This window comes from Lynx rufus, unplaced genomic scaffold (genome assembly GCF_022079265.1).
Source record: "Lynx rufus isolate CCGP_SWC_20201006 ecotype Redwood Valley unplaced genomic scaffold, mLynRuf1.p SCAF_5, whole genome shotgun sequence".
Classification (NCBI taxonomy): domain Eukaryota; kingdom Metazoa; phylum Chordata; class Mammalia; order Carnivora; family Felidae; genus Lynx; species Lynx rufus.
In genome coordinates this window covers 18849370-18875298 of record NW_025814867.1, presented here as the reverse complement: position 1 = coordinate 18875298, position 25929 = coordinate 18849370, and the positions used below count along the sequence as shown (strand labels likewise).

Genomic DNA, 25929 nt, shown 5'->3' with positions numbered 1-25929 from the left:
TACTGACATTTTTAAAATGTGTATTAACAACCTATTCATATAAACTAGTTTCATAGTGAGCTTAGAGCCAAGATCCATTTGAATGATGTTAACCCTGCTATTTTTGGACTTTTGTTACATGATTCACTGATTTATGGCACAGGAGCTCCAAATATTTCCTCTCTGGGTCTCCATGGAAAAGTATTTTTAAGAGGAATGTATTTCTCACTGATCTCATACTTCCTCAGTAAAATCACCGTGTCATGTATCTCCTGATGAGAAGTTTTTTGAAAAATGTAAGCTATGTGAAAAATAGAGGTTACTACTGAAATATTATTTTAAATGATCATTTTTATTATCATTTATCAGCTTTCCAGCCTGGAGGTATTTCTTTACTTTAAAACATCTTCCTAAATTATGTCTTGAATCAATTTGGCAGAAATAATTTATTAAAATATTTTCTTCTTTGTCTATACTCATGCCCTACGTGATTTCTCTCCCTTTACAAAAATACTTTCTGTCTCTGTGTGAAATGTTGTCCATACTCTAGAGCAAGGGAGTGGTATAAAGAAAACACACCTAAAACTCCGGCGATAGGGCAATTATTATGTGAACACCTGCATTCTGAAATTGCCCTGTAAAGCCGGGAGACATGAAGAGGGGAAAGGAGACTGGCACTACTTGAATCCGTGCTGAGTGCCAAGTGTGGTGTTAGAACTTCTCGGGTGCTTCAGTCTTCACAGCCACAGTGGGTATAGCTAGTATTTTTCCCATTTTAAGATGAGGAAACTGAATCTCAAACAGGCTAATTTGATTCATCCAAAGTCAGAATTCCAGCTCAAGTCCAGCTAGCTCCCAAAACCACTTATTCATTTCATAATATAACTCTTGGATCTTGGAACTAGAGTGGGCCTTAGAAATAATCTAATTTAAGTCTCATTTTGTCAGGATATAGGGGCTCAAAGTAGCAAAGTAACTTCCCATAGATCATTCACTACTTAGTAGCATTGTTTTATGCTGTAGTCAACATAAAAAATTGTGTTAATTCTTTCTAAAATTACTTTTTAAGGAGTGATCCTGTGAAGTATAGAAATAGCGCAGCTGCATTTACCTTTTAAGATAAAGTAATAATGCAACTGAGAAATATACTTACATGTATTGTTTCCTGTTGCTGTTATAACAGGTTAACGCAAATTTGGTGGCTTAAAACAATGTGAATTTCCTGTCCTTCAGTTCTGGATGTCAGCAAACTAAAACCAAGGTGTCAGCAGGGTTGCGTTCCTTTTTGAGGCTTTAAGGGGAAATTTATTTCATTGCCTTTTCTGTCTTCTTGAGGCCGACTACGTTCCTTGGATCATGGCCCCATCACTCTGACTCCTTGACATCCCCTACTGATCTTCCTGCTTCCCTCTTGTAAAGCCCCTGTGATTATATCCAGCCCACCCATATAATCACCCCATCTCAAGAGCCTTAACTTAATCACACCTGCAAAGTCCCTTTTACCATATAAGAACATATTCACAGGTTCCAGGGATTGAGATGTGGACATCTTTAGAGGAATAGGCCAGTATCCTGTCCACCACACACATACACACCTACCTGCCTCTGTGTGCATTCAGATATCACACATAAATTAAAACACTTCTTGAAGCACCTGGGTGGCTCAGTGGGTTGAGTGTCCAACTCTTGGTTTCGGCTCGGGTCATGATGTCACGGTTCATGGGTTCAAGCTCTGCATCAGGCTCTGTGCTGACATTGTGGAAACTGCTTGGGATTCTCTCTTTCCTTCTCTCTCTGCTCCTCCCACGCTCTCTCTCTCTCTCAAAATAAGTAAATAAACTTAAAAAAAATTAAAACGCTCTTGTCCAGAGTCATCTTGGAATTAGACATTCTGGACAAATAAGTTTTCGGTATCACTATAACCAAATTGTTCTAAAATTTTCCTTAATATATGGAAAATGTTCTGAAATGTACTATCTTCCCAGCCTTTGAAAACAGTATTCTCAATATAATTTTACCTCTCCTTGATGAATGATAGCTATCATTATAAACATCAGTATTGAACTATGCTTCCAAAACAGCAATAAATGCAAATGCAGGTGTAGGTTATGTGATACACAGAACTCATTGAGAATTAAGCCCTGCAGTAGAGCTGGAAATTCCTTTATGGTCATTTTTTTATCATTTGTTTTTTTGTCAGAAGGGTGAAGTGAAGGATGTACTGTTGTCCAGCCCCCTGAACAAGATAACATGATGGGCTTTCTATAAAATTGAGTCAGTTACGAGCAGCCTTCTGTAGGATGAAGGTGGGAGATGAGTGCTTTCTTAGCCTCTAAAAATCGTCTAACATGTGCACATCCCTTGATATTTGTCAATATTCAAAATATCATTTTTTATTTCTGCATCACTAATGTCTAAAAGGACTGCAGACAATTCTTTATCAGTTTGCATGTGTTCTTGTCTCTCATTTCCCCTAGTTTTGTTGATAGGGTCTGGAAGACAATGCTGACTGTTTCAAGAACTGTCATTAGCAAGGTTTTGCCTTGATTATGGAACACTTTTGCTGATCTGACCAGGCCACATATTTTTAAATTTTCTTTATTATTTAAATAGGCAATAACAACAATAAAAATGTTTATGTTGGAGTACCTGGCACGTATTGAGTACTTACTAAATATTTATTATTTTTTATTATTGGTTTAACCTATATGAAATCTTTTCTGAACTAATATTTTAATCTATAGGACAATTTAGTAAAGTAACATTTGGGTACAAAAATATTAAAAATATATCCTGCTTTCTCAGGTTATTCTCCACAGTTTTCCAGTTTTCAGTCTACTGTAAGTTATGGTTCTAAAATCTTCTTGTATCTAAAGAACAATAAGATGTTACAACCCCTCAGAAAGATACTTGTCTCTTTGAGCACTAGCCAGTGATTTGTTAGCATTTGTTCAGCAAACAATGGACTCTTTCTATGTGCCAAGCACTGCACTGGACATCAGTTGAAAGAAGAGACTTTCATGGGTAATTCCCGGTTTGATGAGGAGGTCCAGGAGGTCCTGTGGCAAGTGTGGTAGCAGAAGTAGGAGTGTGATAAGGGAACCCTGAAGAAGTTATTGTTTACTTTACAATAGGTAAATATGTAACACTTCTTAAAACTCTGGGATCATCAGTTTTTTTATCCAATTCAAATAGTGGTATTTGTGAAAAATAAACTCAAAATAGAATAAAAACACAAATGCGAGACCTGAAACTGTAAAACTCGTAGATAAAGACCCAAATGTGAGACCCCAAACCATAAAACTCCTAGAAGAGAACACAGCGGTAATTCCATTGACATTGGCTGCAGCAACATTTTTCTAGATACGTCTCCTAAGGCAAGGGAAAATAAACTGTTGGGACTCCACCAAAATAAAAAGCTTTTGCACAACAAAGGAAACCATCAACCAACAAAAAGGCAGCCTACTGAATGGGAGGAGATATTTGCAAATGATATATCTCATAAAGGGTTAATATCCAAAATGTATAAAGAATGTATATAACTCAACACCAAAACAAACCAGAAAACACAGTCTGATTAAAATATGGGCAGAGGGCCTGAGTAGACACTTTTCCTAAAGAAGCATACAGGTGGCAAGATGCTCAGCATCACTAATCATCAGCCACTGTGGAAAACAGTATGGAAGTTCCTCCAAAAATTAAAAATAGAAATACTTATGATTTAATAATAACTACTGGGTATTAACCCAAAGAAAATGAAAGCACTAATTTGAAAAAATATATGCAACCCAAGTGTCCATTAATACATGAATGGATAAAGAAGATGCGATGTATATATACATACACACGCACACACGCGCACACACACACACACATAGATACACACAATAGAATATTAACCATAAAAAAAGGATTCAATCTTGCATTTGCAGCAACATGGATGGACCTGGAGGCTGTTATGCTTAGTGAAGGAAGTCAGACCGAGAAAGACAAATATCATATGATTTCACTTATATGCACAATCTAAAAAAATAAATGAATAAACAAAAGGCAGAATCAGACCTCTAAATACAGAGAATAGACTGATTGATGGTTAACAGAGGAGAGGGGTTGGGGAACAGGCAAAATGGGTGAAGGGGAGTGGGAGATCCAGGCTTCCACCTGTGGAGTGAATAAGTCACCAGAATAAAAGGCACAGCATAGGGAATGTCATCAATGATACTGAAATAGCGTTGTATGGTGACAGTTGTAACAGCACTGTGTGATAGCTACACTTGAGGTGAGCAGAGCATAATGTATAGATATGTTGAATCACTGTGTTGTACACCTGAAAGAAATGTGACATCGTCAACTATACACACACAAAAAATATTTTAAGGTGCTATTTGTGGGAGCCTGCAGCATTAGCACATGTAGGAACGATCAGCCTACCTGTTTGATTCAGTGTGGTTTCTTTATGAACATCTGTTGGGACAAAAGCTAACAAACATCACTAAAGTAGATCCTTTAATCAGTATTACAAAATATTGAAATGTAAAGCATTCTCTGTCCAAAAAGCTGCAAGATTCTTTGCAAACTCATGCTTTATTTTTCTTCCAACCATACTTCACTTTTAATATCTCCACTTAAAACAGAGTCAACAGTAAAAACAACCTAATTAGAAAACGGGCAAAAAACCTGAAGCTCCTCTCTCAAAAAAGAGGGTAGCCAGATAGCAAAAAAAAAAAAAAAAAAAAAAAAAAAAGCACGTGGAAAAAGTGCTCAACATCATTAGCAATTGGGGAAATGCAAATTAAAACCACAATGGTACCACTTCACCTAATCAGAATGACTGAAATAAAGCATCTTACACTAAATGCTGGCCAGGATGCTGAGAAACTGGATCACACTGCTGGTAAGAATGTAAGATGGTTCAACTGCCCTGGAAAAAAGTATGGCAGTTTCTTATAAAACTAAATATGAGCTTATCATATAACCCAACGATCACACTCTTGGGCATCTTATCTCAGAGAAATGAAAACTTACATTCACACAAATACACACACACATGTTCATGACAGCTTTGCTTGTGATAGCTGAAAACTGGAAACAATCCATTTGTCCTTCAGTAGATAAATGGCTCAACAAACTGGCACATCCATACCATGGAATACTACCCCACAATATGAAGGAACAAACTATTGATACACGCAACAACTTAGATGGATCTCATGGGAAATGTGCGAGTAAAAAGAGCCAATTTCAAAAAGTTACATCCTATATGTTACCACTTATATGACATTCTTGAATGACAAAATCACAGAGATGAGGAACAGAGTAGTGGCTGTCAACAATTAAGGAAGGAAAGGGTTTGGAAAGTGACCTTTAAATGGTAGCACAAAGAGTGTTTGTGAAGGAACTGTTCTGTATCTTGGCTGTGATGGTGGTCATACAGATCTACATGTGATAAAATTCCATAAAAACACGTGTACATGAGTGCATATAAAACTGATGATAAATGGAAAAGGTCAATGGACTGGAAAAGGTCAATGGACTGTATCAGTGTGAGTTTCCTGTGATGTGATATTACAGTTATGCAGGATGTTACCATTGGGGAAAAGTGGATGAGGAACATAGTGTGATCCATTGGTATTGTTTTGTATGGGTTTTTTTTTAATGTTTATTTACTTTTTGAGAGAGAGTCAGAGCATGAGCAGGGGAGGGGCACAGAGAGAGGGGGGGGGGAGACACAGAATCCGAAGCAGGCTCCAGGCTTTGCCCTATCCACACAGAGCCTCAAACTCAGGACCATGAGATCATGATGTAAGCTGAAGTTGGACGCTTAACTGACTGAGCCACCCAGGGGCCCCAGTCAGTATTGTTTCTTACAACCTAGTGTGAATCTATAATAATCTCAAAATTAAAAGTTAAAAAAAAAAAAAACAGAGGCATTGAGGCTGACTAGGAGAGCGTGAGCTTTTAGGTCAACAAAGCTGTGTTTAAATTCTGGCTCCCCCACTTACGACTGTGCAACTACATGCCAGTCCTTTAACCCTTCTGGGCCTTCATTTATTTTTTTCCTCCAGTTTTATTGAGATATAATTAAATTCACTGTATTTATTTTAGGTGCACAGCATAATGATTTGATATATGTATGTACTGCAAAATGATTACCACAATAAATTTAGTTAACATCCCTCACCTCACAGGAGTACAGTTTCTTTATTTTAAAAGTGGCTACAATAATACTACTTACCTCTTTGTGTTATTTTGAGAATTAACTGGCTCGGAATAGCCAGTCAGTATCTGATAGGTTTTTAAAACATTGTATATAAAAGCCACTCATCATTTACATTGGATCATAAAAATATTCTGTATTTTCATCTAGCACTTAAAGGGATATGCCTCTGCAGAATTTTATTATTACCAGGTATTCTCTATTTCATTCAATTCTGCTCATGTCTTTATTTCTTTCTACTTTTATGGGATTAAGTCTGTTCTTTTTCCTTCCTTAAACACTTACTAAATGTCTTTCTTCCTTTCTAATTTGTGTATTTGAAACTATAGATTTCCCTTTGATAACTGTTTTAGCCAAATCACAAAGTTTGTATTGACAGTCCAACATTTCATTGTCATTTAGTTATAAATGTAACTTTTTTTTTTTGATCCAAGGATTATTTGAAAAATGTGCTTTTCAGTTTCCCAAACATTTGATAGGGGGTCTTTATGGTCTTAATAATTCTTTGAGATATGTTAAGCTTCCTTTGTGGCTTAGCATGGGATCAGTATTTATAAATGTTTCTTATATGCTTGGAAAAGAATATATATTCTTTGTTGAGTGTGGAATTTTATCTTCAATCCCTTGATTTTGTTCAATTGGTTTTCATATTTTCAGCATCCTTACTACATTCTCTTTCATCTGCGTGACCTCAGTTCCTGCAGCGAAATGTCCCTCTGATTGTAGATGTCTCATTTTTCTCCTTACGATTCTGCTGAGTTTCACTTCTTATATTTTTGGGTGTCTTGTTAGGTACAGCAGATCCAGAATTGTTACGTTTTTCTGATGAATTGTTCATTTTATCCTAATGCATTGATTATCTTTCTGCATTTTACCTTAAACATCTATTTGATCTGATAGTAATATAGCCATTTAGGCTCTCTTTCGGTTGGTGTTTGCATAGTTTATGTGCTGAGGATTTAGAATTCTCAGGGGATACATTTTTCTCCCCACCAGAGCCCAGGCTTTCTCCAGCAAGTGTCTTTGCTGTGTCTCCCAGAAAGCATTATCTTTCAAGTCCATCCACTCACTAAAAGACTAGCTGCTCAAGTGTTCTAATCTATGTAAGGGGTCTCAATCCCAACCTCTTGCCACATGCAGACCTTAGGTTTCACCTTTTTCCATGAGGGCATCAAAACCCAAGCCTCCATTTTAATCTGGACTGGGTACTGTCCTTCACCCCCTCCCTCTTACCCAAGTCCTGCCCCTGGCAACGACACTGCCAGCTCATGTGCTTACTGTAATTTTTGGTTTTCAGTTCTGGCCTCTGGGGATTTCTGTGAAAATTCAGCTATGTATTTTTTTAAATGTTACTTACATTTTCTTCAGCACTGGTAGGTGTTTGAAATGTGTTTGTGTGGAAGGGATGTCAAGGTTATCTATAAGGTCCAGCATGTTACTAGGACAGTTCTTATTAGGAATACTGATCTAGCCTGAAAATGGTACTGTGTTGTCTAATAATTACAGAAGACTGGATCTGTCCTTTCTGAGTCTTGATACTATACGAATTAAGTAAATGTGATGTTTGAGCAGATGCTGGATACCCTGGGAGGTAGCAACACATACAGAAATCTGCCACGTAGTTTTTGGTTCAGAGCCATTTTTAATTTAGGGGACCAAAAGATTGGTCTTTAAAACACTAAGGGTTTTTTTTTTTTATATTTCAACTTATAAATTTGAGAACGTTTATAAACATGATATTAATGAATAACATTAAGATCTTATTGTTGCTTACATAAAACTTTTAGAAAACAGAGTTTTACCAGAGTTACAAAACTGATTTAGACTTAGCTTTTTAATTAAGTTCTTGAAAAATGTTATAAACATGTTTCAAAATTATACCTAAACGACGTGCAGTGGTGATGTAGCTATTATAGGGAAGAGAGACTACACTAATATTACATTAAAATATAGAATTTAAGGAGAAAAAGGTTCATAAATTGTAAGTAATACATTTTTTTATAAACTAGGTATATTATTTACATGCATGCCTAATTTGTGTTTTTAAACCATGACAGAAAAGAATATTTATGTCCTTTTTATAGTGTTCCCATGCTATCTTGAACTTTAAAATACACAAAATCCTTAAAACAACTGGACTCCAACAAGTTTCTTTTGAAATTTTTATTTTTGAAATTTATTTTTTCTTTGAAATGTTACTTTTATTTTAGAGAGAGAGAGCAGGCATGCATGAGTGGGGGAGAGGGGCAGAGGGAGAGAGAGAATCTGAAGCAGGCTCCACACTCAGCACAGAGCCCGACGTGAGGCTCGATCCCATGACCCTGGGATCATGACCTGAGCCGAAATCAAGAGTCCTGTGCTCAATTGACTGAGCCACCCAGGCACCCCTTTGAAATGTTTTTAGAAGCCACAGCTAGTTTTTCTCTTACGAACATTCCTACACTTATACCAAGAGCAAATTCAGTCCCCAGAACACTAGCTAATCGATAGGACTCTTCATCAAAAGCAAAAGGATATGATTTTGCTGTTGGGGGTTATTTAGTTCTCTGTGCCCAGAATAACAAGTTCTAAAATAATGATTTTGTTTCTTGATGCTTCTCAGGTGCCTAAGGAATAATTAAGTATGTGGTTCTACCAGTGACCCTTGGATTATTTTGTCTAATAAAAAGTATGTCTATTTATAATAACATTACATTTTCTTCTAGGTTACTTTCCGGACAAGAATCTATCACTGTAATATTAACAGCCAGGGCGTCATCTGTCTGGACATCCTAAAGGACAACTGGAGTCCAGCCCTAACCATTTCTAAAGTTCTCCTCTCCATCTGCTCACTTCTTACTGATTGCAACCCTGGTAAGAGACTTAATCCAATATTGAATTCAAGTCTATTAAAGACTTCAATGTCAGACCTTAGGAAATTGTTTACTTTACTACCACCACCACCACTGTAACTACTGTTATTACTATTGATTTTAAATTTCCATAATATCTAACTGCTTTCTTTTTAAATTGGGTCTTCTCATTAGTCTTTTTGAGACCTATTATTTGCCGAGAAGGAAAAAGCACAATGTGATAAAAATTAATGAAAAATCATTTTGGATAGGGAAGTGCTTTTACAGAATGCATTACATTCTGCTGGCAAATAATAATAAAAATTCAAATTGAATAGCTTAATCTTTAATTAGATGCCTACCAGAAGATGTTAATTTGAGAAATGTGGGCTATTAAAATCTGATAACAACCAAGCAGCACCACGCAGACATGACCTTGTTGGCATTTTAATAACCATGCGTCCTTTCAAGCTAATAGAACAAAAAAGCTGAGTGGTCCTCAACTAGGAAATACAACTTCCCAGGAAAACTAAAGAGAGTTTATGACGAAGCCTTTGTGGCTTGCTGGTGTGCCTAATGCTGAAAGTTTTTACTTTCTGTGTCGTCGCAGATGTATGATTATGTGTTTGACCAACTCCTTTTAACTAACAGACAAACCCAACTGCCAAATTTTTACGTATCTGGGTTTATTTTGGAAACTACAAAAATCTAAAGTAGCTACAGAGTTTTCATTTATGTTTTTAATGAGAAATTCTTCTTTGAGTATTTAATTAGTAGTGTTAATATTTTATAAGATTCTATCTTCCACATTCAGGAATAAACTTTATTCACTAGATAATTGAAGTTTTAGACAAGAGAGAAATGACAAAGGGGAATCAGGGTCTCTCTTAAGCTCCTGTCTGGTTTATAAAACATGAAGAATTTACAATCTGTTCAATTTTTAAAACTTTTAAAAATAAGGATGTATAAAAATACTTCCACCAAAAGAAACATAAAATATAATTATGCAAGATCATTATAAAATACTTTTTAAATTATTTCATACTTTTACACCAGATAGCGAAGTTCATTAATGCTGCACTAATTTAAAACTGAATGACAAATACTGTGTTTTTTCTCCTTATTACTATTTCAATCCCATTTGTCTGTATGACTGTGTGTAACTTCATTTGGAGGTAATGTCATAAGAAGACATTTTTTGTGTGATAGAGGCTTAAGCCCAGTGGTCCTCCTGGAACTGTTGGAACAGGGAACTATATCTGTCTCCCCTCTCCCAACAGAGTACTTCTGGGCTTTGCTGAAATTTAGAGGGAGTGTTTTTTTTAAGAAAAAAAAAAACTTATCTTGAGAAGTAAGTCACCCATACAAGAAACTTTTGACATGAGATCATTACACCTTAAACTTCTAGTGTTAGGTGTCAGTTATATTTCAGTAAAACTAGGGGGAGAGAAGAAACTTTTGAGGCCATACTATTCATGAGGCCCTTCTGAACACTAGACGAGTAAGAAGTCCTTCCTTCTTCCACATGGGTAAGATGTAACTGCACACTTAGAGAGAAAGCTCCGTGCGGAGAGGCGTTCCTTACTCAGCCATAGCCAGGCCTGTTCCGTCTCCCAGTCAGTTGAAATGGTCCTATTCCCCTGAATCAGCTTGTATGTGGGAAGCTCTTCTCTGTACAGGTAATCGCCGCTTAGAGGAATACATTCATCCCACCAAAGCCTTTTCTCAGCAATCAAAAATATTTCTCTTCACTAGAGTTTTCTTTTGCTGTGTCTCAGAAAGTTACAGATGTATGCTACAAAACAAGAAAAGTAAAATTACCCCTGGCTAAAGCAAAATCACATAAATAAAATAAATAGATTTTGAAAACAATAATATTGGTAGTAAGGATAAGTGTAAGGGATAAAGAAAAAGTAAAGAATAAGCCTAAAGATTAAGCCTTAAGTTTGATCAACTAGATACAGCTCATCTGATGTAAGAATAGACTATTGTTTGTAAAATACGTGGCAACCAACTAAATGTTTGTACTTTAAGACATATACAAAAATTTCCTAATTGGCACATCATCGATACGTGTGTTCACACTTCTAGAGTCTTAAAAAGAGTTTTTAAGTCAAAATGGCCTTTCTTTTGTTTAATGGGTTTACTTCACACCCTTCTCTGGTACGCTTCCAATGTGTAGATTTTTTTTCCCCCAGATTTAAGTTAAACTTCAACCTAACCTATCTTCAAATTACCACAATTATAAGTTTGATAGAATACAAATAAATACAATTTTCCTATACTAAATCTGTAGAGCTAGTTTAACACCAGAAATGCTGTCAGCTCTGAAGTAGGTTTTGCATAAGGTTTTGCACCAATTTTCAAAGTGCTTTTCTCCCTCTTCTCTCCACATAAACTTACTTTTTTAATCTTTTTCATACTCTTCTCATAATTTACATTTGTCTCTTACTTAAAGAATTTTTGGTCTATTCAGAAATGAATTTTAAATGTTCGAGGGTGGGGCTGTACATCCTTACAGCATGGTATTTATAGTCCACAGATAGAGATTTTAATACCAGCTCCACCGTTAATTAGTTGTGCGACTTGTTCTGGGCGCTTCACTTTCCTCAGACTCCGTTTCATTTACAAAACAGAGATAACCATCAGCCCTACCTAAATCACGGGATTCCTGTGAGATACACATGCAAGCCCTCTGTAAACAATCATGGGCTGTTGTTCAGGTCATTTCCCAGGGTACTTAGGACTCCAAATGGGCATACATTCAATGGCTGACAAATACCTCCTCAGTTGAGTTTAACTGAGAGAAGAGAGTATTGAATAATCTCTAAACGCCACCACCTCAGCACTGACACTCTTGGGTTTAAACTCTGGAAAAAGCCTAACCTTGAATTAGTAGTCCCTATTGCATTATTTCCTAGGAAGGATTATCTCGCGGGTGGCAAAATGTCCAACAGTCACCAGCCAGTTGACGGGTGCACCGGTGATAATCATTCTGTTCCCAGTGCAACGGTCTAGGTAGGTCTAACTGCTGGCCTTGATAGGGCTGTTCACACTTCACAGTGGTGTTCATTGAGCCTGCCAGAGCACTCTTATTTGTCAGACTCTACCTGGCTGCCAGAGTCTGTCTGTGTCACACTGCTGAGGAACAGAATGGCAGCAGAAAGGAGTAGAAGCTGATAAGCTCCAAAGGCCCACACTGGCCTTCCAAGCTCCCGGAGTTTAGTCCTCCTTGGTGAACATGATTTAACCCAGGAATTGCTGTCATTTAGAGTACTAATCAGATTTCCATCTTTCATGGAATGCTCTTATCTGTCAATACTCTCTTCTCAAGCATATACAAAATTTAAGCTCTGTTCTGTTTGATTGTGTCTTTTGAAGTTTGTTTGTGCTATTTTGTGGTTGTTTTTTTAAACTCTTAGATGTTTATCATATTCTTTATATGAAGTCTGGTTATTGTTTCAAATATGCTTATCTTATGGTCTTCAGACCTAAAAATAATGGGTGTTTTCCCTCATAAAAAATGAACTATCCTGAGAACACTGACAATTATGAAATAAAACAAGGAGGTCAAGGTTTTCCTGTATCAGATGCTTTATTTACAGAGTAACTTTCAGAAGTATTTCTAATCTTTTTTTCCTCTTTTTTTTTCCTGAAAAGTATATCAATCTGGATGTTATCTGGCATTATTTTTTTTAACCTCAGTTCGACTTTCCTGCTCTATTGCTGTTGCTATCTAAAGTGTTACAAGCTTGTTTTATTCGGAATGTAATTCTGATACTGTATCATTTAAAAATGATCCCCCAAATGTATGGCTTTTATGGGATAATTGGAAATTTGAAAATGAGCTTTTGATATTAAGGAATTACTGCCAGAAATTTTTAGGCATGGTAAAACAGAACTGTCATGAATTTTTTACATATCCTTACCTTTTAGAGATAAGGAACTACTTGCAATAAAGTCCTTTGGTATCTAGAATTTGCTTCAAAATAATCCAGAAAGATTAGATTGGAAGTAGATAAGGATGTGGAGGATACGAGATCGACCATTGTAATCGTTGAATGATGAGTGATGAGCACACTGGGGGGGCGGGGCTTCCTTATACTCGTTTGTCTACTTTTGAATATGTCTGAAGTTTTCCATGATAAGGATTTCCTCGTAACTGCCGAAGATGAGCAGCAGTGTAGTCTGTAAAAGGCGTGTGATTTGGCCCTTTTGCTCTGTGGGAGAATCGTTTGGGCCCTGACCCTCACCCTCTGTATTTCATTCCCTATCATTTGCCTTCCAACTAAAGACTGCCTCTTGGTTCAGCCTGGGCCATCAGGGTCCTGCATTCACACAACCATGAAGTCTTTGTCCGCCACTCTTCAAACAGGCAGAACCGTATAGGCCAGGTCAAATGAAAATGCTCTGAGCACACCCACAAACATCAATGCCCAAGATGGATGAGCTCTTCCCCCTCCCCCCAGCACCTTCCAAATAAAAATCAAGTATCAGTTACTCCCCGTCTTAGATTTATGCGTATCTTTTATTAAAACAACAAATAGAACTAAGAATGGCGCTAATTAACCCTCAGCCTTACACAGTGATTAAGTCGAGGGTGAGCACAGCTGCAGCGTCATTGGTAAGAGCTTTATTCTTCTCAAATGGGCTGAGCAAATGGAAGGAGGAATTTGCTCCCAGTGGCTCTTTTATAGTGTTCTATAAAAGGTCGGAGAATGGCTCCTTCCTTATTCTCCAACTTCATAGCCCTTTGTTTCAGATCACTTACAGCCCAGTTTTCAAACAACTGATAAACACAATCCTTATCCATAAATTGTCTCATATGCCTTAACTTTGATTGTTATTAATCGCTTGTCTTTGACCTGGTTATGATTGGATAATAAATTGTGTTACTAACCATTAAAATGTTATAATTGGTAATGACTACTAGAGGGTGGGGACCATAAAGTAGAATTAATTGTTTCAACACAGGCATATTTCTGTAGATTATTTACACTAAGTTTGTGAGCTATTACACTGATGAAAGGTATATAAACAGACTTTTAAGAGGATTCTACTGCCTGCTATAGCAGCGTGAACTTGGCTTCTACTCATTCTACTCTGCTACACTTGAGAACTGGCAAAGAACAATTTCTTTAACTGAAATTAAGATAAAGCTGTAAAAATGATAAGCCTACCTGTTTTCAAGGCCAGCTATCTTAGCAGGAATGCAAAAATTTTTTTTTTCTGTAGGAGGTATTAACTATGGATACATAGACCTAAGGTTTCTCCTAATGCCTATGAGTTTTTTTAAAAGTGAGAAAATTTATAAAGTAGAAATATACGGTACGACATACAGCTAACTTGAAGCTGTTTTCTTTGTGAAGAATTGGCTCTCCTCTAGAATGTCACATGATAAATTCCAAAAGTCCTTGTAATTGGTACTTCCAAATATGGATATAGATAGGCTGTAATCCATAGTCCTGTAACTTCTCTGACCCCTTATGTAAAGGAAAGCTATAGCTCTATGTAGATAGTCAATCTACCCGGTATTTTAAAAACCAGGAGGGTACATAAAGTCCAAGAAATGTATAAAGGTCTTGGGGTTCCAACTCCGTATTATCTACAGAATCCTGGGACACTGACCCCTCATGCACTACAGGTTCCCATAGACTCCCTCGGATCTGTTTGGAAATAGGCCTTCCATAGTGTGAAGGTCCTAGAAGAACCGAGGATTCGTTGCAAGGATGAATAAAATCAGGAATACACATCATTAAACGGAGAAGAACATTTCTGTTTTGTGCATTAAAGAGGTTTTTGGGTACCTGGGTGGCTCAGTCAGTTGTGTCCAGCTTTGGCTCAGGTCATGATCTCATGGTTCGAAAGTTCAAGCTCCACGTCGAGCTCTTTGCAGACAGCTGAGAGCCTAGAGCCGGCTTTGGATTCTGTGTCTCCATGTCTCTCTGCCCCTCCCCCACTCATGCTCCCTCGCTCTCCAAAGTAAATAAACATTTCCAAAAAAAATTTCACGGAAGTGATTCTGTACCATCATAAATTTGGGTTTTAAAAAAAAAAAGTATCAATTCTGTTTACCTGTATATTTATAAATGTGTTTCCTTACCTTGTCATTCTGTAAAAGGGAACTTTTTAGTTGTGTTACAAGGGATACTAGTGTATAACAATGTAAACTAAAAGATCCTATTTTATGGTCCTTTATCAAAAATGATTTTCAAGGAGCACCTGCGTGGCTCTGTCAGTTAGCGTCCCATTCTTGATTTCAGCTGAGTTTGTGAGCAGCGCTGAACATGGAGCCTGCTTGGGATTCTCTCTCTCTGCCCCTCCCCCGCTCACCTTGTCTCTCTCTGTCTCTCTCAAAATAAGTAATTAACATTTAAAAAAAAAAAATGAGGGGCACCTGAGTGGCTCAGTCGGTTAAGCGTCGGACTATTGCTCCGGTCATGATCTCGCAGTCCATGAGTTCGAGCCCCACGTAGGGCTCTTTGCTGACGACTCAGAGCCTGGAGCCTGCTTTGGATTCTGGGTCTCTCTGTCCCTCCCCCACTCATGCTCTGTCTCTCTCTGTCTCTCAAAAATGAATAAACATTTAAAACTTTAAAAAAAAAAAGAATGATTTTCTAAAAAACACAGAATGAGAAAAGAAAGCTAAAATTATTTGATCGTGGGTTTAGGTTTTAGATTGCCAGGTAGTGAAACAAGGAAAGAGAACTTGAGTCAGAGTTGTATGGAAAGGATTGGTGGCTTCACTATGTAGGGGAGTGATGATTCCATGATAAAGCAAGTGTCCTAATCAGCCCTTGATATTTTTGCTTTGTATAGGCAAATCTTTATTTAACATAGCCATCAGTTTTATATCCTTCCTGAACATCCAGTTTGCCTAGTCTAAAAGAATATTACCAAAAAAAAAAAAAAAAGGAATATTACCTGTTTATTATTTTTTTGACATGTTGTCCAGAAATGCTGACCTTTACAAAAACTTTATTACTTTTCTCAGTTAAATATATCTGCTTGGTAGGTTTGATTCTTTTAAAGATGGTAAAAACTATACCTTATTTGCAGATATCTGAGTTGCATTCAAAATATGCCTGTAAAGTTTTACTTTCATATCTGATCTAAAGGAAAGACCCATTGGAGAAATCACTCTCCTTGAGTAAAGAAGAAAATACAACCGTGTATTTATGATGCCTGTGTTCGTTTTTCTCACTTGTTTCCTTACCTCTGACCCAGGAAGTAGCTCTGAACCAGGTAATAACTGTGCTTCCAGCATGGTTAAAGCAAGAAGATGAATCCCTAGGGTAGCAATCTATAATATCTTTCCTGGTTTTGTTTTGTTTTTTTACCATTATAGAGCTGTCCGCTTATCCTTTGTGAGATTCTGATTGGCTTGTCCTATAACAGGAGTAAAATCTCACCAATTCAGTATAATTAGGATGTCAGATAAAATTTTTTAATAATTGTAGGAAATTTTAAATGAGTGAAGACCTATTAAGCACATGTAGGAAATACTAGTGAAATGTTTAAACTACATGGCCTTAGACTCTGCTTTACCAAGGACAGGAATGAAGTGGGTTTTTCACATAAATAAAATAGAGAAAATGGTTATAATGAGCCCTAATGTATTCCTCACTCAGCCTCAAAACTTACCTTTATTTAGGGTTTAGGTATTTTTTACAGGTTATCTAGGCCTTCTTTCAGACAGGCTAAATATTCTTAGATAATATTGCTTGACACTGTTAATTTTCATGGCAACCCTTTTTAAAAGAGATAATACAGTAAACTTCAGAATAGGTCTCTGCATTCGAATTACTGTTAATATTTGTTACTCAAGGGTATAATATGTGTTTTTTGGAAAGTAGGTTACTGGTAAAGTTTGGTTTTCTTTTTAAGGAGAAATGATTTTAAACAAAACAGTTAAATAATATGTATTTGAAATTATAACAATGCACTGTAGTGTTTTAATATGGAAATTTAAGAGTTCTGAAACAACGTAATAAAAATCCTCTAACTGTCCAGAAATTTATTTGCATGGACAAAAAATCTGGATGATTGAATAACATGTTGCCTTTTTAATTTAGATATTTGAGATCATATTGTGTCTTGGGAGAAATGTTATAATTATGAAAATACGAAGAATTAATGTAACCCTACCAATGTCTGAGTCTGAGACCCTCAATTACCAGGCAGTTATCTTTATATTTCCTTACTTTCCTTACTTACAGCCTTCCATTCTGTATTTGGCCTGGGTAAAGTGCTTCCAGTAACAGCACTCAAAATAATTCTTAATTATTTTTTTAAGTGTATTTATTTATTTTGAGAGAGAGGGGAGGACAGGGGTAGAGTGAGGGGGAAAAGAGAGAATCCCAAGCAGGCTCCATGCTGCCAGCACAGAGCCCAGCGTGGGACTCAATCTCAGGAACCGTGAAATCAGACCTGAGCCGAAATCAAGACAGATGCTTAACTGACTGAGCCACTCAGGCACCCCACAGTAATTCTTATTTTTAAAAAAAGGATGCTTCTGACATGTCAGACTAGTTATTCCTACACAACAGCAATAACTTCTTTCTTTTTTCCTTCTTATTTTTGTCCTTTAAGAGATCCTGGGCTTATGGGTGTTGAATTTTTGGTTATGTCATATTGGTGAGGAATTTGCATAATAAGCAGTTATAGGAGTTCCTTTAAACTACAGGCATATTTCTTTCCACAATACATAGTGTTCCTGGAAAGAAATCATAAATCAAAATGCTTTAGATATATTTGAAGAACTTCCTACTTAAACGAGTAGCCTGTGGAGAAACCTGTTGCCAAATAAAGCATTTATAAGTTTGAATAATGAATTTATTTTTTAATAAAAATCAGTTTTTTAAATTTATCTTTTCTTGAAAATACAAGGATATTTTCCCCCTAATTCAGCACTGCCTTCCCTCTGAGAGCATTTCCCCCAAATAAGCCATATTTTTTGCGATACTCACATACCTAGCACAGCCTATAAAAAGCCTACATAGCTGTGTGCCTGTAGGCGGGGTAGGTAGTACCTTATGGGGCAGCCGCTCACGTTAGTGAGGTGTGCATCACCTTTTATTCAGAGAACTGTGCCCACACACGTACTCCAGTGACTGACTTTCTTGTCTAGACTGGCTCCATTCCAGTGATGGAAGCATGGTCATACACAGTCTAATTCAAATACATAAGGCAAGTTAGGACAAATGGAGACCTAGAGGAGATGTCTTTATCTAGCGTTGGGTACCACCATTAGATTTTTATAAGAAAAGCTCTAGGGGCTCCTGGGTGGCTCATTCGGTGAAGCATCCGACTTCGGCTCAGGTCATGATCTTGCGGTACGTGAGTTTGAGCCCCGAGTCGGGCTCTGTGCTGACAGCTCGGAGCCTGGAGCCTGCTTAGGATTTTGTGTCTCCCTCTCTCTCTGACCCTCCCCCGTTCATGCTCTGTCTCTGTCTCAAAAATAAATAAACGTTAAAAAAAAATTTAAAAAGGAAAGAAAAGCTCTAGAAAAGATCACTCAGCTACACTGGGGAAGAGGCACCAGCCACCCCTTGTCCTCTATAAAGGATTCCTCTACCTGAGGAATATATACATTTTTATCAAATCAAGGGTCTGATAGGGCTGGTGTATTTTAATTTTAGCCTTACTCAGAATGGTTCCGTTCCTGCAGGAAAAGCATCCTCTTGGTGGATTCGCATTCATAGGATTGTGGATAGCTTAGAGTTGGGATTCATATCTGAGTTCAAAATAATCTTGTGTCCAATTTGGTGAAAGTTTTTAAGTGAAAGTTTACTGTTAATGGAGCTCTCCATTAGCTTGTTTAATTCTCTGGAACGGCTATTTAAATTTATAATTATACTAGACAAAGAAGCCATTGATTTGTATATGGTATTGATTTGCATTTAGGGAACTCTGGCTGTGTTGCATATTTGTAGTTTTCATATTCGTAGTTTTCATGGTGGAGCTAGGATATCTTAAAGGTGAAGAAAAGGTCTAGATGTACTCCTTGATAATGTCTCAGTATTGGCTTTTCTTTTTTTCAAAATGGAAATATCTTCAGTTTTTTTCTTGCTTATTAAATTTCTCTTAAATCAACTATCCTTTAAAGATAAGTGTTTAGTTTTCATTTGAGGCTCCTTGCTCTGCAAACTCAAAATTGATGGGACTTAGCAAAGTATATTTGTCAGTTAAGTATGTCTCATTAGAATTTTGGTGTAAATTTAAACACATGACCTCAATGTGTAGCCCTGGCTTTGACCTGCTTCTACTTAGCATTTCCCTGTGCATATTTATTGCCCCTTAATTAATATAAATCTGGACATGGGTATTAGCTGTTGCTACAAGTTTTCTGGTGTAAAGTCTATTGCTGTCCCTGCAATAATAACCTCTAATTTACTGGTTTGGAAGTTGATCTCATTATAAAGCTATTGTATATATTAAGCCATGATGAAAATTCCCTTCAATTTACTTTTTAGAAAATGGCATTTTGAGGTTTTCCTTTTTAGAGATCACCAGTGATTTGTTGTTGTTGTTGTTGTTGTTGTTGTTGTTGTTGTTGTTCTAGGGAAACACTAATAAGAAAATGACATGGTGTAGATCAGTACTTCTCAATTTCTACATTCTCCCAAAACTGACCTCTTCCTCCACTAAAATCAATTAATGTCTTTCTGACTTTAGAATATAGCAAATTGTATTAGAGGTATTTTTCTCCCGTAAAGCAAGTTTTTGGCATCTGATGCTGTTTAGGGAATTGGAGAAAGCTGTTGAAGCAATGCATGTGTTCTGTTGTTGCCAGTGAAAAGCTCAGAAAACACAAATAAGAAATTGAAAAGTGAAGCAGACCCTCAGTATAAACAAACACCATTCTTTACTCACATGGGAGTGTGTCTTTTACTCAGAAGAGTTTACCCAAGGAATGATTCAAAGACTTTTTTTCTTTCCCTTACTTGAGGAATTTCTGACAAGTCCAGAACATTTAGTCTAGATTTTAAGTAACTTTTTCTTTATGATTTCTGGAATGAAAATAATTGAGAAAGAATTACAAGATTAATTTTTCTCATTCTAGAGTGAAAAGAGGGGTTTTTTGATGATAGGGAAAGAATTATGCAAAAATTGTATGTTTTAGGTCCAAGGCCTTTCCTATTCCCCTGGATAACCTCTCCCAGTGTTTGTTTGTTTTCCATTTTTCATTCTTTACAGTTGAGGACCAGTAATAAGTTTGTCACTATCTGAAATTAGTCTGAAATTAGTCTTCTTTTCTTCTACGTGTAGTCTACTTTTTTTTTTTTTTTTTTTTTTTTACCATAGCACTCACTATTTGGGTTTATTTACAGCTTCTGTCAGGAGATACTTGACTATGTCAGGCTTCACTCAACAGTTTAGTTCCAACAACAAGACTTACTTTTCCTGTGTCTGTTCTGTAGTCTCTTGCTCTCCACATGAACAGAAAGGTTTCCGGTGTTATTCCCAGGCAAGCATCTGCCACAGGTGTCTTTTTTATCACTTAAAATATATGTAGAAATGACGAGATTATTAAGTAGCTGACTGTGGTTCATGTCGTTCTTTCAGATCTTAAGTGCTTTTGAAACTCTTAAGTGCTCTTTCTTTGTTGGTTAATTTATTTTGCAATTTAGACTTCTGTCCTCATTCAGTTCATATCTGTAATGTCGTGGTGGGTTAATACCATAGGCTTGTTATTGGTAAATCAAACAGTTCTAATATTGATTGTCAGAAACACCTGTACCTGGTTAGTAAATGATATAGCATGGATTTTACTTTATGTAAATTTTAAAAGTGAATACATTTTTTAAACTTGATAACAGCATAAAACGCTGTACAGGATGTTGACTGCCCATTCGGCACTCAGAAGGATCCCTTAGTCTAGAGGCCATGGTGCCCTGATCTCCTTTTTGTCTTAGTATGATTTGCCATGTGGCTGTCACATTCCCTTTTCTGGCGACCTTTTCAGAGAATACCATCTTCTGAAACTACTGAGACCACCCATCCAGCACTAAAGAGATCCCTCTGTGATCACACTGCCTTTTTTTTAAAGTTTATTTATTTATTTTGATAGCATGTGTGAGGGCATGCAAGCAGGGGAGGGGCAAAGGGAAAGGGAGAATCTCAAGCAGGCTGCACGCCCAGCTCAAGAGCCGAATGTGGGGTTCAGCGTGGGGTTCGATCTCAAGACTGTGAGATCATGACCTGAGCCAAAATCAGGAGTCAGATGCTTAACCAACTGAGCTACCCAGGCACCCCTAACGGATCTTTATGTACAAAGGAATTTTTAATGAAACTATTCTGTATGTTGTTAGTAGTTGGCTAATGTCCTCAGGGACCAGGTCTGGAGACTGGAGGGAATAGTGATGCTCTTAAGGTGAAGCATTAGATTTTTCCTTCTGCCCACGAAAAGAAACAGCCGAAGCAGTGTAAACCACTGGGCTTTTGCTTACATTCTCACATCAGCTTGTTCATTACTGCCTCCTACAGACTGTCTCTTTCACAAATACTAATAGAAAAAGCAATTAAGAGAAAGAGAATGAACCACATCAGAGGTCATCTATAGAGTAATATAACCCACATCATCTTTTGAAAGAGATAGATACTGGAACTTCATGAATAGCCATTTCCCAGCCTTTGGTGACCCTCCAGTGCTTTCTTACTCATCTTTGGCCTGTCCACATTAGCCTAGGGACTCATTTGTGCTTTACCCTCTGGAGTCTATAATGTAAAGGCAATTGATCTATTGCATGTGTTTTCATAGTACGTATGTACAAATTCCAGCTTCACCCCAGGCTCTGATTTGACTCCTCCCTCCCGCCTGAAGTGTATCCCTATTCTCCATAAGAATCACTGAGCTGGAGCTAATGGCAAAGGGAAATGGACCCGCACACATTTATTTCTTCAGGACAGAGCTCTGTGGTGTATCTATCCTTGGTTAGTCCTCCTTTCTCCCTTTTCCTGTTATCCAGTCTTTTCTTTTTTATCTGTATTTCTAGCTTTTTTTGTTTTTCTGCTACTGCTTCTCTTTCTTTTCTTTTTCTTACCCTAATTTCTGCTCTGCCTCTTAATTTCCTTTAACCTTTCTTTCACCAAGGAAAAAAAAAATTTTTAAGGGATATCCAAACTGTCTTTTTATTTGTTTTTATTTAAAAGAGCTTTATTTAGTATTATCTCTATAACCATATGACTTAGCTTGTAGCATCTATTGGCCTAGTATAACCTTGGAATATTCCATTTCACTTCACATGCCAACTGATGGCTCTTGTCCATCTTGTGTGCCAGGGCAGGAATGGCCCCATTGACTCTCAAAAGGGGTATGGTGTCAACTCAGAAAATTGGCTGAACACTGTGAGTAATGCTCGAGTTGTTGCCAGTCTTAGCCAGTACATACCTTCTTAATTCCATGGCCTCTTCTTCCAGTTAAACAGTTGCTTTTTTAAATCTAGTTTGGAAAATATATTAAAGTCCTATGCTCTGTAAGTAGCGTTGCTAAAGCAGTATCACACGTGTAGGACGATAATCTCATTTTGACGTTCTGAATTGATTGTCCTGTGTGCATCCGGATGGCAGGGCTTTAAGTGAAAAACACGGGAGTTAGTCTATAGTGTAAGATGGCTCATGTTATATAGCTCTAAGCTGTTGCCCTTCACTGTATTTATGCCTGACTTCTCTAAGTAACAGTGGCATACCTTTGCATGCATGCATCTTTTCAGCAAACCTCATGATGCCCCTTGCTAGATTCACCAGTGTCAGAGCATGAGCACAATGAAGGTTATATTTTGCCATGTTAAAAAAAGATTAGGTCAGAGGAGCTAAATTATACTGAGTTTTGAAGATGTCAAGAAAACTAGAGTGTTGCCCAGCTCTTTCCCTTACTAGATAAATTGGTGCCTTCACTTGTGAATTGAAGAGTACTTACGACCCTGACTATCTTGCAGCATTGCTGTGAAGATAAAGTTGTATGTGTAGACCTCTGTAAACACTTTGAAAGCTGTGAGTATCATTGTATGGAATGTATTGTACTGAAGGCCTACATTAGCTCTGCAAGGTGCAGTTAACCTGTCCTTTGAGATGTCAAAAGAGCCATTTTGTTTCTTGCATAAAATCTTTAAGTGGCTTATTCATAGTTTGATGAGTTCGGAGTTTCATATGTGATGGAATTTACCTTTCAGAAGGAAAACTAATAGGAAAAATGAATTGAAATTCAAACTTGGCTTAATGATTTCAATTTGCTTTAGGCTTCTATCTTTATAGTCTAAAAAACTTTAAGTATTTAATGTTATTTTTTGTCATCTATAAAATGAAGTCTCCTTCTTTATTCCCAGCACACATAATGCACAAACTGTATGCCCATAGGCACCCCCATCTGGCCAAAGAACTTCCTAGGAAACTTTGCCTTATTTCAAGTCCAGCCAAGCCTTTTAAAATCTTTACTCACACCCCTATTGTTCCTTTGCTCTTGCCCTGTATAAAATATGTCTCAAGCCCAAAGGCAGCTTAAGATTTCTCAAGATATTATATCACATGACAGACTCCTGAAGTTCAGAGACTGTCTAGCTAAGATAGAAGTGAAAGCTAGCTATTTTTAGCCAGGTTTAAGTAAATTTAATTTTACTGAACTAGATATACTGTACTCTCTGGATTGTCTGTAATGTTTTCACAATACATCAGAGTGGACTTCAGCTTCTGGCCATGAAGCAATAACAGGAATTAGATTTATACTCTTCCCTTAACCAACTAGAAAAACAGACACTGAACAACAGGCAGCCCAAGACCAAGATCCCTGAGAGAAGAGAAACACACGAAGTGAGCCCCACACTTGCCCCAGCTCACTGCTTAGAGGCAGTTTCCAGGCTACATTATAGAGAGGAAAAAAACAAAGAGAGCACCCAGCAGTCTCACTGAGTTGAGGAGACAGAGATAGGGGTTTAGGAAGACCCACATGCTGGTGTTTGTGGGGCAGAGATCCAGAGAAGAGGGACCACACAGAGAATGCTCCAGAGATCCGAAAAGGGATCCCCTCAAGTCTTTGGCTACGTTTAGAATTCTTCATATGTCAGAAGAAGCCACCTGGGCCAGGGAAAGAACCTGCACAAAGCAGTAGGCCAGACAGTTCCTAGAGCTCACACAGGGCTGTGAGTGACCTCACATTAAGCAGGAATCCATGTTGTCCTCATAAGATACTGTCTTAATAGTGGGGGTAAATTAGCTCTACACCAAAGGCTCCACTGGACCCACCTACCCTAAAAAAAATTTAAAAGAAAGCTTGGAAGCATCAAACTTTTCTTAAATAAATACATGCTAGGACAAAGTACAACATTCTTTAAGGGAATATAACAAATTCCAACACTCAACAGTGTAAAATTCACTTTTGTACCTCAAATAAAATATTACTGGGCATTTTAAAAGCAGGAAAATAGAACCCATAACCAGGAGAGCAATTAATCCATAGTTCCAGACCCTAAAGGACAGAGATGATGGAATTAGTAGGCAAGAATGCTAAAACAGTTATTATAAATTCCATATGCTTAAGAAAGTAGAGGAAAATGCAAACATGATGAGGAGAAAAAATATTAAGAAGATAGAAATGAAACTTGTAGGGTAACAAAATGCAGTCTCTGCCATTAAAAGTACATATTATAGGATTAACAACATTGCATACAGTGGAAGAAAGTTGGAAATGAAATTGAACATAGTAATAGAAACTATCCATAAAGAAGCAAGAGAAATGAAAGTTTAAAAAATAAAATGAACAGAGCCTAAGTGATCCATGGGATGACCTCAGGCTACTTAACATACCTGTAACTGGGAGTCCCAGAAAAGGAAGTCAGGAAAGAAAAAATATTATAAAAAATAATGAGAGGAACTTCCACTTCCAGTAACAGGGATAACCATATTTGCCCTCCCTCCTGAAACAACCAAAAGACAGACAAAATACATAAAACAATGGTTTTCAAGACATGGAGCTCAGACAGTAAAGGTCAGTGATCCCTGATACGTGGGAAACAAAGTGAACCCTGGACTACTGGACACATCCATAGTGTGAGGAAAGGAACCCAGGGGAAGCCCAGCAGACTCTCTAAGTTGAGCAAACAGAACTGAGTCCAAGAGGCGCTACAGTTCCAAAGACGGGGTATAGAGAGGAGAGAGCTGCACACACAGAGGGAACCCCAAATATCTGCAGAAGGTACCCCTCGAGTATTTAGCAGAAGGTGCCCCTTGCACATTCATGCAAGGAAACTACCCAAGTCTGGGAAAGAACTGGTGTGTTCCACCTCTTTGCCACATTGGTGAAAGATGGATTCCCACCCTAGGGTTATGAGGAGTGGCCAAACACACAACACCCAACACTGGACAAATGAGGGTGACAACTGTTTATTAATCACTTACATTCTTAGCCTTGTGGGGAGGACATCACACATCTTGCAGGGCCACATGGGGATCGCACTCAGGAACAGAGGGAGCAATCAAGGGCTGTGGGAGACAGGCATTGTAGTCTCAAGAGGGCAGAATGCTCCCTGGTTCCTGCAGGAAGATGTGATTGGCTTATTTGAATAATTCCACAGGCTGGCAAGAAATTGAGTAACACTATTCAGTGATAAGCAGGAACTATTCCCCCTGTCCATGGTAAAGAGCATTTTTCAACTAGTGACCCTTATCCATGGGAGCAGAGTCAGGAAGGGAATTTGTGGTTAGGCCATTTGAAGCCTTCCCAGTTTTCCTGAGATGTTAAGGCAGCACATAATGCTGAACGTTAATTTTAGGTCTTGTACTACAAGAACCATCTTAAAGGGTTAAAAGAAACAGTGCCTTTTCCCACCAGCCAGACTAGAAAAATTCATAATTCTTGGGACATTTGGATACACAGGAAGGGGGTGCCTTAGCTTGTGGAAAATAATT

The 25929-nt window shown here is 37.5% G+C and overlaps 1 protein-coding gene and 1 long non-coding RNA gene across 2 annotated transcripts in view; one reads left to right on the top strand and one right to left on the bottom strand.

The window, feature by feature from the left end:
- Positions 1 to 25929, top strand: part of UBE2E2 (ubiquitin conjugating enzyme E2 E2) — a 377139-nt gene that overhangs the window by 320137 nt on the left and 31073 nt on the right. Inside the window, exon 5 of the mRNA XM_047098927.1 lies at positions 8902 to 9049. Coding sequence (XP_046954883.1) covers positions 8902 to 9049 — 148 coding nt within the window. The remainder of the gene's footprint in view (positions 1 to 8901; positions 9050 to 25929) is intronic.
- LOC124526158 (uncharacterized) lies at positions 9043 to 25640 on the bottom strand. Its single transcript, XR_006965623.1, has 3 exons — positions 25420 to 25640; positions 22421 to 22601; positions 9043 to 10822 (listed from the first exon to the last, which is right to left on the bottom strand). It is a non-coding gene; the product is annotated as an uncharacterized LOC124526158 (long non-coding RNA).